Raw genomic sequence first — 16660 nt, forward strand, 5'->3', positions numbered from 1 at the left:
ACTGGTATAATTTGTATAAATATAAATACGTGTTTCAAAATAATTAACTGCACAAGAGGGGAGAAGGGAAACTTTTACACAACAACTTCCAATCTGGAATGCTGTGTATCAAAGGGTATTACTGGAAGCAGATTTAACAGTTACCTTCAAAGAAGAATTACGTGAATTCGTGTAAAGGAAAAATTTGATGCTGTTGGGAAGGAAAGCGTGTTGGACCAATTAAGCAGCCCTTTCAAAGAATTGTCAAAGGCAGAGTGGAACTAATTGCTTCCACCACGTGGCATGCTTTAATGTTTTGCAATCTTCCAGAATATTATTGAACAATATTTTATTGTCTCCTGGACCGTACACCAAGCGAGACCCTTTCAGTCTTTCAGAGTGATTTAAGTAGACATAAAAGATCTCAAGAACCCCAGGATATCTCGGTTTCCTAGCATTCTCCCTTGAATTTAAAACAGATTTGCTGTTTATAGGAAACTGATGGTTTGGATTAGGTAGCTAATTTCCATATGTAACTGCTGTTACGTATCAATAAAACTATTAATTTGGCCTTTGATTTTACTTTCCCCTGCATTTCTACATAAAAGTATTTGGAGCCTTTCCATTAAATGTAAAATTAAAATGTTCATTGGACCAATATGACATCTTGAATCATGCCATTGAGTTAGGGCAGCACAGTGGTGGAGCTGACTCTGAATGTGTGAGACCCGTGTTCGATCCTGACTTTGGTGCTGTCTGTGCAGAGTTTGTACGCTCGGTTTCCATCCACATTCCAAAGACATGCAAGTTTGTAGATTAATTGGCTTCTGTAAATTGTCCCTAGTGTGTAGGACGTAGAACTAGTGTATGGGTGATCAATGGTCGGTGTGGGCTGAAGAGCCTGTTTTCACGCTGTATCTCTAAACCAAACTAAAATAAACTGTGATTTCCCATCTCCAGATCGAAGATAACTCTAATCCTAGTCCTATGATTTGAGCACACAATCTAGGGTATGACTCCATATGGTCCTGAGTGGTTACTGCACAGTCAGAGAGTCTGGCTTTCTGATGAGACATGAAACTAATGTCTTGTCTTCACTCCTTGGGGTTTCATGAACAAAATACATGGTGTAATTTCAAACTAAAGTAGGAGTGTTGTCCCTGTTTTCCAACCAATATTTATTATCTCAACTAACAGGTTGGATTATACACACTTTCTGGTCATTATTTCCACAGCCGTTAGATTGTGCCATCACTCATTGACTGCTCTGCTGTTACCTATTCATTTCCGCTTCCTCACTCTATTGTAATCCACACCCCTGCAATTCTTGCATTTGTTCATGAAAACATGACTTTATTAATGTTGTCTTTCAATTCAATTCAGACTTACTGTTCCTTGCATTTGTTTAATCTCAATAGCCATGTAAAATGATGCATCACGAGGGGATCTGTGAAAGCAGCCAGGAGGTAGATAATAAAGAGCTGAATGTGCCACAGCCCTTCCTGGGCAAGAAGACCCATGGACAGATGTTTCTGTTGGACTGTTGGTGTTCTGTTCCCCAGAGGCGGACGGAGGAAACCGTGTTTGTTGTGCCTCATAACTTCACAGATGTTCGACATCTGGCTGGAAACACTGTCGATGCCCTGTGGAGCCAACGTGGCCAGCATCAAGTTGGCAATGAGATCAATGTGCTGGAGTGCCAGAAGGATAAGGATATTGATGAAATGGATGCTGATGAAAAATGCAAGAGAGTATATAAACAGGTGAATGTCATGAGGGTGGGTGACATCTCTCCAGGTCTGGAGCCTCTTGCAGTTGGGTCAGCCTGAGGACATGAGACATCACACAGAAAATGTACAGATAATTCAGGTAGAACAAAAGGGAGAGAAGATGTTGATGCAGGTAGTTATCTGAGCAGGAGGTGGTTCATGTGGAGCATAAGCATTGTCACAGATCAGTTGGGAAAAACATTTGACTTTCTGTGTAATAAAACCCCACAAAATAAAAGGTCTCCAGTTTCCACACTATCTATTTTGCTGTTGTTTCTGAGGAATTGAATCATATGACATATTCTGTTTTAAGAATAAAGACAAGTACAAGGTTGGTGACTCTGTCGAGATGTGGTCCAGTAAAGACTCTCTTCCTCCTCTTGTTGTTGTTGTTGTACATCTCACTCCAGGGACCTGAGCACATTTTGAGATGATTCCCCAGTGCAGTACTGAAACGGAACCACTCTCAGAAAGGCGGCCTTCTTAAATAGAGGCTTCCTTCCATCTCGTGTGGGTATAAAAATTACAAAGCTGCTGTTTTAAATGAAGATGTAGACTTTAATCCAGCTGTTATTTACTTCTCAGCAGATACCACATAAACAATGAGGCACTAGGAAGTACAGATGCGGGAATCTTGAGCAAAACACAAACTGCTGGATGAACTCAACGGGTCAGGTATTATCTACAGAGAGAATGGACAGATGATGTTTCAGGTCGGGACCCTTCTTCAAACTGATTCAGCCTGAAGGAACCCTTCAGTGCGAAGAAGATTCCTAACATGAAATGCCCCCCATCCATATCCTTCGCAAAGGCTGCCTGACCCATTGAGCTCCTCCATCACTTGATATTTTACCACATAAACTGTTTAGGAGTAACTCTGCGACTAAAGTAACTAAGATTACTGGCTGCAAATGCCAAGATCCCTTCTGTTACTGCCAAATGAAAAGACCTGAAAACACAAGAAATAGTCACATAAATTAAAAGTAATGACACCAAACTGGGGCAACCATGGTTTCAGCAGCCAGGATACTGGTGGGAGAATGTGAATCAAGTCATACAGCACAGAAACGGGCCCTTCTACCCATGTTATGCTGACCAAGATGCCCTATCTAAGCAAGTCTCTTCTGCCCGCTTTTGGCCCATCTCTCTTTAAACTGTATCTACTCATCTACCTGTCCAAGTGTTTTTTAAATGATGTTATTGTACCTGCCTCAATTACTTTCTCTGGCAGCTCTTTCCATATACCCACCACGCTTTGTGGGGGAAAAGTTGCCCCTTGGGTTTTCGTTAAATCTTTCCCTTCTCACCTGAAACCTATGCCCTCTGATTCTTGATTCCTCTACCCTGGATAAAGCACATTGTGCATTCACCCTATATATTCCCTCAATGATTTTGTACACCTCTGTAAGGTTATCCCTCAGCCTCCAGCGCTTCAAGAAATAAAGTCCTAACCTGCCCAACCTCTCCCTCTAACTCAGACCCTTGAGTCCTGGCAACATCCTCGTAAATCCTTTCTGCACTCTTTCCGCTTAATGGCAAGAGTGTCTTGGATTATTTGTGACTTAGAATGTGACTTGGTTTCTTTCAAAGTTCTTTAGAACTTTGATAATCTGAAATAAGCAGCACTTTTGTTGACTTCATCTTATTTTATCTCCATTTTTGTTCATAGACCATTTTTGATTTGACATCTGATATTTTTCAAAATGTCTTGATAAAAGAACCAAAGCCAAAACTAGATCCATGGATGAAAACCAGGTCTCGTGCTTCAATCTATTCTGGTCATTCTCTCAATAAAGATGATAAGACAGAAGTGACGGTAAATACTAGTTTTCTTTGCAACAATAGAATACCAGTTATAAATGTGTGGCTGGCTGTAAAATGTCTGTGGTTGTGCAAGACTATAGAAATGACACTTAATTCTCTCATACACTCTCCCAAGTTTTCCACCCCTCTCTCACTTGTTCTCTCCCCCCTCCAAGGCTGGGATGGGATCTGAAGCCAAATTGTGTGAAGCCCTGATTAGCAAAGGGAAGCTGCTTATTGGTGGGTGTGCCACTTGATACCATCTCATTGACATCTTCCATCACTTTGATGATTGTGAATAAATTGGGCTTTAGTTTGTTCCTTTGGATTTGTCCTAAATTTGTGTATGTGAATGTAATTAAATAAGGAGCAACTGTTAATAATTTCAGTCAGTTCTGTCACATGAGCATATATTAAATGCAGCAGAAAACTGTGTGATAGAGTTGTCAGCCCATTGGCCTACAGGGCTCATGACACCTATCTCTATTAATCCCATTTACAGCACTTGGTCCGGATCCTTCTGTGTGTTAGTGATCTAAATACTTGTCCTAACACTTCTTAAATGTTGGGAGGAATGCTGCCTCCACGCTCATGCCTATTGTTCCAGATGAGAGCCACTTTGCTTCGAAGATACTTTGAGGTAGAAATGTGTCCTTAAGATTGATTTATATATTGTTGATTTAGATTATTTTTTTCCAAGTTTTTCATCCAAGATAAGGTGACCAAGTTACTAAATCTGGACCGAAATGACCTAGAAAAGAGGAGAATACAAAAGCTGACCAAATACAAGAGCAAAAGGGACCGGGTGGACATCATTCTGGTAAGGACGTGGCTACTGGCTGTTATCTTATTCATGTAGTTTCTATAAATTAATTGAAACACATTCAAATGTAAATGAAATTTGCATTTGCTGGTCCACCAAGTACCTGTAGTACTGGAATAGTTGACGATTTCAATGTTGCAAAGCTTTCTAATGGAGAAATAGTAAGCGCTTGGAGAAACCAGCGAAGAAGAAGTTGCAGATGAGAGCCACTTTGCTTCAAAGATACTTTGAGGTAGAAATGTGTCCATAAGATTGATTTATATATTGTTGATTTAGATTTTTTTTTTCCAAGTCTTTCATCCAAGATAAGATGGGAGATAAAGGGGCTGTCCCACTGCGGTGACCAAATCCACGAGTTCTGGCGAGTTTGCCCTTGGCTCGCAGCATGTTCGACACGAGGTCCTCGGAGGACTTTGTAACTCTCCTCATGCTCGAGAGAAGTCCCCGCGTACTCGAGGCCTCAACTAGGGCACGCGTATTTTTCAACATTTTGAAAAATGCCCAGCAAGTAAAAAAAGGTCACCATGGAAAAAATCAATACTTTTTTTACTCGTAGGATTAGTCGAAGTAGGTCATAGTAGGTCGGCATGTTATTCGTAGGTAATCGAGGGTAGTCAAAGGTAATCAAAGATAGTCAAAGGTAGTCGTAGATAGTCTTCAACATGGTCGAAGGGAGGTCAAAGGAGATCGAAGGAGGTCGTCTTCACTCTCCATTATTCGGTGTCCAATTTTCCCAAAGCTAGTCGAAGCTAGTCTTCATAGTCGAAGGAGGTCTTCAACATGACATTTTTTTTTCAAACTCTCCTATACTCTTCTAAACTCGCCAATTAGGTCGCCGCAGTGGGACAGCCCCTTAGGGAGGGGAGTGGGGTTATGGAGGGAGGGAGTGACTGAGGGTAGGGGGGAAAGGAGGGGGATGGAGAGGTGAGGGAGGGGAGAGGAGAGGGAGGGCGAAGAGGAGGGGGAGGGAGTGTTGGGAGATGAAGGGGGATGGAGTAGGATAGGGGTAGGAAGAGGGATGGCGAGGCGCAGTTGGGAAGGGTTGCCATGACTCGTGTCACAATGGGCATTTCTGGCGTCACAATGGGAACCCGTCAGCCATGCCTGCGCAGTTGGGGGCTATGGGTGAGTGGTGGAATATTGCGTTTGGGCACCAGCCCTCCTGTGTGACAGGGACCCAACGGGTCCCACTTTATCTAGTTTCCTTTAAAATGCAAACTGTGTGTGTTACCAATAATCCTGCTTACTGGGCATGCTGCTGGGGTGGTGTAAACATTCATGGGGAAATCCCTCGCCCCTCAAATGTGTAACAAATCAATCATGCCCAGTGGCCAAAGGTGGTTTTGAGACTGCATTGTAAGCAGCAGTGATGGGTCAGTATCGAGTGCTCGGCCAGCTGCAGTTATCAGTTCAAAGAAGCCGCCATCTGGCCAGCAACAAAGTTTGATAGAAATAAAAATTACCAGCGATGATTTTCAGCATGCACAAGAAATATCCTGTGAGTTTATTCCACTTGGGTTCTGTAGCTTCTAACATGATGTCCTCCGTGATGGCTTGTGTGGACAGTTGAGGACAGAATCAAATGAATGACCCCTTGATCTGCTGTAAATATATGCTGCATGAAGGCAGGGCCCAGTTCATTTTGCTGGACTTGACTTGACAATATGTGCAAATGACTTTTAAAATACATTTAGACTGATATATTTGGAGATTAAAGGTCTTTGATGGATATCGGCCAGCATGGTCAAAGTGGGCTGAAATACCTGTTTTGTGTTGTACCGCCCTATGATTCCATTACATAATTACCTTAAATTTATCAGTCTCTAATGGAAAGAAAACTAGTTAAAACTAAACACTCGTGGCCACAAATCTAAAACTGCTGCATCTGATTGAACTGCCTCTTGCATACACAAATGAATTGTGCACTCGGACTTGTAAAAGGAGTTTTAATGCATTAACCAGTGTCTCCTCCTGTCTTTTCTCTGTGCCTTCTGTTGGTTTCAGGCAGTCAGACAGTCTGTGGACGCCCGCCTTTGTGTAGCGTAATAGAATTCTGGGAACAGCTGGTAGTGAGGAGAATTGTCCATTATGATATCATTGCAGCGGTACCTCCTAATAAATAATTCATTTGCTTCTCTCTCTCCCCCCAACTTTGCCATGAGCCATCTGTAACTATTCATACTCGCAAAGTTATTTGTAAATTGTGGACAATTGACTGAATGCAGTCAGAGTTTGTCCTGCTTGTGTATATTTCCCAATTGCAATAAAATACACGTGGCTTTGTGTTGTATTACTGAGAAGTATGAACAATTTCACTGGTATTCCATGATACACAAAGTATACCGGATCCTACAATGTACTATTTACCCAGTGTAAAACACCATGCAACTACCCTATCTAAAACACAAAAGGAATCATTCTAGGCCAAATGGCTACTCATCTGCCCATTCCTCTTTGCATTTAAATAAAAATAATAGAAAGGCATTTCAGGCTTAGCCAGGTGAACTTTTCACCAAAGCATTGGTGCAATCCAGCACAACACAGCATATTAGTTGAGCTAATTCCTGGGGTAATTATCTCCACCCTGAAGGGAAGTCCTCACTGAAGGTAGAAGGGTTGCACGGTTCTGTTTAAAGGAAAAGGAAATGTGCGAACATTGCAGTTGCCAGAGGTGAAGCTTTCTTCTTGGTTGGTTGACCCCTAGGAACAAGGATGGCTTGCTTCCATTTCTACCTCAAAAACTGCAATGAACAAGATACAAGATACATTTAATTGTCACATGTGCCAGATAGCACAGGGAAATGAAATTCCCATACAGCCATACAATAAAAATAAAGAACACAATACACTATAGAATTTGACATAAAACATCCCCACACAGCAGAATCAAAGTTTCCCACTGTGTGGGAAGGCACCAAAGTCAGTCTCTTCCTCCACTGTTCCTCGTGGTCAGGGCCTCGTGGTCAGGGCCTCCCCAAGCTCTCCGCAGTTGCAGCTACGGGCGGCCCGATGTCCAGGACCGCTCGCCGGAATGATACAAGTCCGACGTCGGGGCTGCGGGACGTCCTCAGCGGCGTGGACACAGAGTCGGCCCCCTCCTACCGGAGTAGGTGGCTTCCATTGTCATTGTAGCTCAGGTTTCTACCTTGGGCTTGCATCTGCTGAGTGTTGACGTGGGTCTTCACATGTCAGCTGAGTGGGTGAGTTGGGAGATGGTGCATCGCATTCACCATTTTTGCTGGGCTTCTGCGTGCTCCCAGTGCATGGACTCAAGATTCTCAGCACTATTCTAAATGTACTTTCTACGTTTCAAATGGTTTATGTGCCAGAAGCCCAGTTTATGAATGTGCCGACGCGCTGAAGACAGTGATGAATTTCATCAATAATGGCTGCCTTCATTGAGAGAGCTCTGGACAAATGGGAAGGGGTCCATGTTTTTCCAGGGTCTCGCCATGAATCATTAAAGGGCACTGTTGAACAATGGGGGAGGGAGGGGGGGGGGGGGGGGAGGGGAGGGAGGGGGGGGGGGGGGGAGAACCATCTTCAGTTCCTCTCTGCTAAATCTTAGAACTTGAACTGGATACTCGCAACTTTTGTGGATAAGTCTAGCAGCTGATATGTGTCCAGTCTCAACCAGGTGAAGTGGCTGTGGTGCAGGATTGGGATTTATAGAGAGATAGGAATTTAACTTCATCAACCTTGGCCAATGAGCAATATTGCAATGGGCAAGGAGTTGTGCTGATTTTGTTCAATAGTGGGAAGTAGTATTGGCTCAGTTACATGTGAAATAAATCTTAATTTATTTTATCCATTGTGTGCCATTTCGGAGAAGTTTTCAATACATGGATGATCTAATACTGCACTATAATGTGAGGACAGAATCATGGCCACTCTTTCTCCCCTCTTCCATCAAACAAGAGGTATAGAAGTGTAAAAGGCACACCTCCAGATTCATGGACAGTTTTTTCCCCCAGTTGCTGTCAGGCAACTGAACCATCCTCCCTACAACTAGAGAGCAGTTCCGAGTTACTATTTACCTCACTGGAAACCCTCGGACTATCTTAAATCGGATTATACTGGACCTTATCTTTCACTAAACATTATTCCCATCATCATGTATTTGTATACTGTGGGTGGCTCGGTTGCAATCATGGCCAGTCTTTGTCCTGAAAGGTTAGCACGGGACAAAAGCTTTTCAATGTACCTTGGTACATGTGACAATAAACTAAACTACACTACACCACCTCTGGCCTCCCAGCAAGAGCAGCCCTCTTCCCCTCTCCCCACCTTCAGTTCAGAATGTGACATTGGATTTACAGCTCCCGCAAAATGCTGAAAGTCCAAGTTCAAAAGGGCACAAATGCTGACTTCATTCAATTTCAATTCAATGTGAGTTTTTTTTTTAGCACCAAATACTGCTTCATTGAATTACCTTTATTCTTACTGATAACAGCATAAAGATACCCAGCACAAAACTATTAGATTTTCTGGAAAAATAGAATTACACCCCAGGCTGACTGACAAACAATACCATTAAACACAGATGTCTGTAAACTGATGGCTGCCATTGTCCTTGAATGGATGTCCCATCTGACACATGATCCTATTTTTGGAATTGATGGATATGTCTTGCCATTGGGAATCATTTTAAATGCATCAATTTGATTAGTGGCTGGCCTTGTGCTGAAGGGTTGAGCAAAGCATAGGAAATGGACAAGGCCACACCATTCGTCTGCTCTTGTGGAGCTGGTCACAAGGTGATATTGTCGCACCTGTTCTCAACACAATAATCAGCCAGGGCAGATTGAGTAAAGACAGATTCCATGACAGCCATATATTAAAATAAATAATCTTGTACGTCATGCGTTCAGGGTTAAGGATAACGATGTGTACTTGTTATTTTTGACTTTTGAGGAGATTAGCTGCACGGGGAAAAATAAAAAACATTTTAAGAAATACAAGAACAAGGTGTGATTAGAACTGTTTGCTCAGGTGGTGGATAATGTGGATTTGTTGGACCATAAGAACTGATTCCTGGGATGTCAGGACTGTCTTATGAAGAAAGACTGGATAGACTTGGTTTATACTCTCTAGAATTTAGGAGATTGTGAGGGGATCTTATAGAAACTTACAAAATTCTTAAGGGGTTGGACAGGCTAGATGCAGGAAGATTGCTCCCGATGTTGGGGAAGTCCAGGACAAGGGGTCACAGCTTAAGGATAAGGGGGAATCCTTTAAAACCGAGATGAGAATAACTTTTTTCACACAGAGAGTGGTGAATCTCTGGAACTCTCTGCCACAGAGGGTAGTCGAGGCCAGTTCATTGGCTATATTTAAGAGGGAGTTAGATGTGGCCCTTGTGGCTAAGGGGATCAGAGGGTATGGAGAGAAGAGAGAAGTAGGAAAATCAGAGTACCTGGCTCTTGTTTTGCCAAGATGGGCATAGGGCAACAATCTAACTGGAGCTCTGTGTGGATTACTGACTTGCTGACAGAGTGAAGAGTGATACTTGATGTACCAGAGATCTTCTGACATCTGTTCTAAATTGCCCCAGCTAAATGGAAACACGTGCAAACTGATATTCCTTGTCCAGTAAAGATTATAAAGTGGTATTGGGTAGATAGTTATTTTTCCGTGGGGGGGGGGGGGGGTTGGACACAGGGTGCTGGGTACCTAGAATGTGCCACCAGGAGAGATGGTGGAATCAGATACAATACCAATATTTTAGAGACGTCTGAACAGACATGAAAAGGCAGGGATACGGACAATGTGCAAGCAGATGGGATTAATCAGGTTGGCGTCATAAAGGGTTGCATAGTGGCAAAGCTGATAGAGCTGCTGCCTCACAGTGCCAAAGACCTGGGGTTAATTCTGATTTTGGGTGCTATCTGGGTAGACTGATGCACATTCTGAGGCACTAATGCACATTCTCCCTGTGAACCTGTGAGTTTATTTCAGGTGCTTTGGTTTCCTCCTACAGGGAGGGAGTGGGTGGGGAAAGTGGGTTAACATGGAACTAGTGTAAACAGATGATCAACGATCAGTGGGGACTGTGCTGAAGGGCCTGTTTCCATGCTGCATCATTTAATCAATCATATTCTGTGTGGGCACGGTGGGCTGAAGGACGTGTTCCTGTGCTGTATTCTCAAAATACTCTCCTGTTTAGATTCAGGAACTGCATGAAGAAGAGAGTGACTGGGTGGAGTATGCTGCTGATGAGCTCACAGTGAAGATAAGACTAACTGAGGACATCTTTAACATCCTGGTTGAGGACACAGCAAATATTCTCAGCACCATCTATAGCAAGAGGCTGGCCGAGCATGAGTTCATCACCTCCACCACATGAAATTTCAGGCAATGTAGCATTGACAATGTACTGGCAACACCAGATGAAGAACCAGATATTAAAATGTTTCTCAGAATGTTCATAATCACCACTTAATGTGCAAAATTAAATCCAGGGAATCTAGTTAACGCTGAGCAAATGGACATAACGTTTTGCACTGGGGACATGGTATAACTTGGAAGTTGACAAACAAGGTGATGGCCATCCATTGACAGTGGCCTTACCATAGCACAGGGCACCCACTTCTAGGTTGAAAGTTGTGGGTTCGTCTGCCACAAGGACTGTACAAAATCCATGTGAAAATTGGGAATGTTGTGATACAAGAAGTGCACTTTTTGAGTCTGCTCCTCACGTGGATTTTAAACTTATGCTAGAAGGAGAGAGACTTTATCTGATTTTTAAGGAAATAGAATGTGCAAAGCTACGAGAAGAGCAAGTACCAGGATTGCTCTTGGGTAGAACTGGTATGAACCTGACAGTCTAAATGGCCTTTTGAGAGATGTAACTCTTCTGTGAAATTGAACAGAAATGAGTGCTGAATGGATTATTCTCTCTTCTGAATCATTCACCAAGGCACTAAATTAGCGTTACCACAGATGCATTTTGGGTGGATGACTTAATTTAGTCATGTAGCTCACCTTAAGTGTTTAGTCAGGCAGGCGTTTACTGGTTGTTTTCTGTACACAGGTGTTAAATGAAGTCTATTATGGTGGACCGTAAAACAAATGGAACTGAAATATGAACTATACTCATGCTGGACTATGCTAGTCTTGTGTGCTCAACTTTAGGCAGTTAAACCTCCTTAAGAAATATATGGAGCACAGCAGATAAGTTTGGAATTCTTACATTTAGCTTTTAAATACCTTCGCAACTGTAAAATACCTTCACAACTGTAAATGGTTCATATTTATTGGTATCCTGCAGAACATGGCTATATTAAGAGTGACAAGGAATCTGTTGTGGTGCTGGGCAGCTGTTTAATATCTGCACAACATGTTCTCCGAATGCTGTCCAATAGTGTGACTGTTTATATCAGACATTATCAGTGCTTTATTTACTAGACAAAAAGGTGCCGGAATGTACCATTAGTAAACATGTGTCACGTCGCCAGAAAACAAAATAATGTTTAACTTTTTAGAGGCGCCCACCATCATAAAAAGCCTGGACATTACACACCTCAAACATTCTTCAGTTGGAGATTAAATCCGGTTTTAAATCCCTGCACAGCACCGAATCAGCCCTTTTAAGAGTTTTTAATGATATTTTTTTAGCTACTGACCGTGGTGACTGTGTTACCCTTGAGCTTTTAGATTTGACTGCTGCTTTTGACACAGTGGATCATGAAATATTGATCTCACGTTTGAAGCAGTGGGTGGGTATCAGGGGCATAGCACTAGAGTGGTTCAGGTCGTACCTGGCTGATCGAACTTTCTGTGTCAGCCTTGGGGACTCTGTATCATCCTCTGCTCCTCTCTCGTGTGGGGTCCCACAGGGCTCAGTTCTTGGCCCTCTCCTCTTTTCTCTCTATTTGCTCCCACTTGGTTCCATACTTAGGAAGCACGGAATTTCATTCCACTTTTATGCAGACGACAGTCAGATTTATGTGCCTCTTAAAAAGAAGGATGAACACACTGTCGGACTGTTACTTGAGTGTCTCAACGACATAAAGGCCTGGATGGCTCCGAACTTTTTTTAATTTAATGATAAAAAGACGGAAGTAATGGTTTTTGGTGGCACCACGGGCCCCCCCCCCCCCCCCCTGTAGATCTGGGCTCCCTGGCCCAGTATATCAAACCAAGCATCACAAACCTAGGGGTTAAAGTGGACCCTGAGCTTAAATTTGACAATCAGATCAAGGCTGTTGTTAAATCAAGCTTTTTCCATTTGAGGGAGCTGGCCAAAATAAAGCCAATTCTGTCAAGGCAGCACTTTGAGAAGGTAGTCCACGCCTTTGTTACCACTCGGCTGGATTACTGCAATGCACTGTATGTGGGGGTTAGTGGGTCCTCCATCGCCCGTCTCCAGATGGTACAGAATGCAGCTGTACGTCTTTTAACTGGCACACGTAAACATGAGCACATTTCGAACATTTTAGCCTCACTCCACTGGTTGCCTATTCAGTTTAGGATCCATTTTAAAATTATTTTATTTGCTTTTAAATCCCTGAATAGTCTTGCCCCGCCCTACCTATCTGAGCTTCTACACCCTTATACACTCGCCCGCTCTCTCAGGTCAGATAATCAGCTGCTCCTGAGTGGGCCTAAAACTAAGCGGAAGCTCAGAGGGGACCGTGCCTTTGCTGTGTCGGCACCCAAATTATGGAACGATCTGCCTCTCCACATTAAACAGGCCTCTTCTCTGTCTGTTTTTAAATCACTTCTTAAAACCCATCTCTTCTCCGTGGCCTTTGATACCCAGTAAGATGTCGACTTTATTTACTTGATTTAATTTCTTATTTTGATTGCTTTTATTGCGTGGCTATTATTTTTACTCATGTTTTATGTCTTTTAATTTATTGTTGTATTTCATATGTAATTTTTGTGCCTTATGTGAGCTGTTATGTTATGTTCTGTTATGTTGTCTGTTTATGATGTCTTGTTTATTCTTCTGTACAGCACTTTGGTCAACATTGGTTGTTTTAAAGTGCTTAACAAATAAAGTTGGATTGGATTGGATTGGATTAAAGTGACATATTGAAAGGAAGTTAAACCTAGAACATAGAACAGTACAGCACTGGAACAGGCGCTTCTGTCCCCAATGGCTGTGCCAAAAATGATGCCAAGTTAAACTAATCTGCTTGCACTTGTTCCATATCCCTCCATTCCCTACATATCCTTCTAAAAGCCTCTTCAACACCACTATTGTATCTAACTCCATCACCACCCCCGGCAATATATTCCAGGCACCCACCTATCACAATAACTCTTAATTATTAAAATTATTCAGCTGTAGAAATGTTTCAGATATTTTTAATTCCCCAGCATTGACACAAGGCATTAGGTAAATTAAAACATCAGGGACTTGGCTGTGCCTTGTTTTTTATTTCCCTCCTCAGTTTCTGAGCCTTGGGATGCTGTTGCCATGACTCTAATCTCCTCAGTGACAGAGATCCACTCATTATAGCACATGCCTTCCAAATCAGAAAGAAAATGAGAAAATGCTGGAAATATTCAGTAGGTCAGGCCTCATCTGTGGGAAGAGCAATAGAGCTAATGTTTCAGGTCGAAGACCCTTCATTAGAGACGGGAAGTTCCTGTGCTTCTACTGTTCTATGTTCTACAAGAGCTATATGTGTAAAGGCTCAATAACCATGAGATTTACCAAAAAAATTGAATAATTTAAACCTTTATGAAGATAGACACAAAATGCTGGAGTAACTCAGCGGGACAGGCAAGAATGGGTGACGTTTCGGGTCAAGACCCTTCTTCAGACTGAAACGTCACCCATTCCTTCTACCCAGAGATGTTGCCTGTCACACTGAGTTACTCCAGCATTTTGTCTATCTTCGGTATAAACCAGCATCTGCAGTTCCTTCCTACACATTTACTCCTTTGTGAAATTAGAATGAACGTTAATTAGAATTATCCATGTGGAATTATGTCTAATTTTAAGCAGTTATAACTTTTAAACATAGTAATAATCTCATTGGAAATGCTGTTTTATAACAATTCTTAATTATTACAAATATTCAGTTGTAAGCAATTGATGGTGTGGCAGTAACACCAGTTATGTTATGAACATGGATGATCATTTTTCCTTTTTACTATTGATAAAATTGGGTAAATTTATCCTTTTGAGTTGAAGAGCCAACAGACCTGATTGCTCTAAGTTTCTCAATTTCAAAACTGAAAACTGACTTTTGTTGCACTTTATAACTTTGGTAAAAAATGGCTTGACTTTCAAGGTGATTAATGATCATGACAAATTTGTAACTTTATTTAGATCAATGGAAATTAATATTCCGTTATTTCATGTTGAGATCAGTCTTTCCTTGGTGCGGATTATTAGGGAAAAGTCTAATACAAAGGAGAGACAATATTGAGCTCAAAACTAGTGTTGAAATAGGGTCCTGACCCGAAGCATCTTCCATACATTTCCCTCCACAGATGCTGCCTGACCTGCTGAGTCCCTCCTATTTTAATTTTGCCCAAGCACTGATGAAATACATCAACTTCCTACAGCATTTTGCTGCAAGAACCAGACAGCATGCTATTATTCTGCTTTGAGGAAAATAATAATCAATGTTAAATTTTAAATTATTCACCATGTACCTATGTCATTGAGTGATCTAAGTTTTCCTGTTTTGTTATTCAAAGGTGATTTGCAGTGAGCTTGTATTCTATATTTATTACTCAGATTTTAATTTTTAACAAAGTTGGACTATGATACAAATTAACGAATCATGATAATTCACTTCTGAAATCTTCCAAATGAGACATTTAATTGTCCAAATTATGGCAAGGCAATCATTTAAATAATAACAATGGAAACTTAAAAATTTTATATATATCCATTGGAAAGTTCTTATTACTTATTGTATTTTTAAAACCATGTTTGTATTTTTATGAAATAAAGCTTGCAATGTTTTGTTAACAGCTGGAAATCAGCTTGTCCTTATTTTGTCCTGAGGGTGGAAGTGTGGAAGAAATGTTGGTTCTGCTCTGGTCTGGCCAATCTTTAGTTCCACACTATGAAACAAAAACGAATTAGTCCTTTGCATATTTTACGAATTTATTTTGTTGATCTGATTTTGACATCATAATGAACAATTACAACTCAGAAAAGCTTAGATAACTGCAAAGTGTATCGGATATCTGGAAAGGAATGTGAAAAACATCATCGAAAACAAAATTGTTTCTTTTCTCGTGCACTAAATGTTGCACCCTTTATCCTTTATCTCTACACTGTAGACAGATTGATTGTATTTATGTATGGTCTATTCTTTGACTGGATAGCACGCAAACAAAAGCTTTTCACTGTACCTCTGTACGTATAACAATAATAAACTAAAGTAAACTATCTTTGCTTCCATTGGTCTTTTAGATGTTGCAACAATTCCATAAAACAAATGCAGACCTAACATGAAGATGTATTGAATAAATTTCTGGTCACCCTCTATGCAAAGGTGTTACTAAGGTACTGAAGAGATTTACTAAAATTTCCGGCATAAAGGATTTCGGCTACATTTTGTTTCTGATACAAATGACACTGCAGAGTAGAAGAGGTCTATTTTACATGCTGAGACCTGAAAGCTGATTAAAAACATTTTTAATTCCAGCTTGAGTGTCCTATGTGTTAAAAGGCTGAGATCAACATCCACATGATGCTAATGCTGCGCTGTATCAGATTTTAGCAGCTTGATGAACATTATGTATCATACAAATAGAAAATAAATGTTTCAGGATAAAATTGTTTGTGGAGTCCAGAATATGTAAGTACAAAGGAGGCTGTTCAATGAGAAGAAACTGAATTTTACACTTACATTTGATATTGCCTCTGCAATGAAGGCAGCAGTCAAACAAGCATAGGATTTTGAAATTGCCCAATGAAAGATCAGAGTGTGACCATGTTCTGGGCTAGCTCTGTGGCATTTCCAAGTAAAGGAAAGAACAAGAATAGCAATAATTATCATTGTGGAAGCACAACATTCAAATGAGTCTTTGATGTAAAACGTTGACACACGGCAACAGTTTACTTGAAAGCCAAGCAAGATGATATCAAACTTGAGGCCAAACTGAGTGAGTGCCTGGAATATGCTGGCAGGGGTAGGTCAAGTCAAGTTTATTTGTCACATACACATACGAGATGTGCAGTGAAATGAAAGTGGCAATGCTCGCGGACTTTTGTGCAAAAAGACAAACAACCAAACAAACTATAAACACAATCATAAACACACATATTCTTTTACATAATAAATAATGGAAGAAAAAACGTTCAGTA

The 16660-nt window shown here is 41.3% G+C and overlaps 1 protein-coding gene across 1 annotated transcript in view; it reads left to right on the plus strand.

Annotated features, from left to right (window-relative positions):
* The window catches only part of ccdc187 (coiled-coil domain containing 187), a 68798-nt gene extending 56880 nt beyond the window's left edge, over nucleotides 1–11918 (plus strand). The window contains exons 25-28 of the mRNA XM_033048635.1: nucleotides 1398–1742; nucleotides 3418–3564; nucleotides 4252–4371; nucleotides 10541–11918. Of these exons, the coding sequence (XP_032904526.1) occupies nucleotides 1398–1742; nucleotides 3418–3564; nucleotides 4252–4371; nucleotides 10541–10720 (792 nt within the window). The 3' untranslated portion in view covers nucleotides 10721–11918. The remainder of the gene's footprint in view (nucleotides 1–1397; nucleotides 1743–3417; nucleotides 3565–4251; nucleotides 4372–10540) is intronic.
* The last annotated feature ends 4742 nt before the right edge of the window (nucleotides 11919–16660 follow it).

Source organism: Amblyraja radiata, chromosome 32 (assembly GCF_010909765.2).
Source record: "Amblyraja radiata isolate CabotCenter1 chromosome 32, sAmbRad1.1.pri, whole genome shotgun sequence".
Classification (NCBI taxonomy): Eukaryota; Metazoa; Chordata; class Chondrichthyes; order Rajiformes; family Rajidae; genus Amblyraja; species Amblyraja radiata.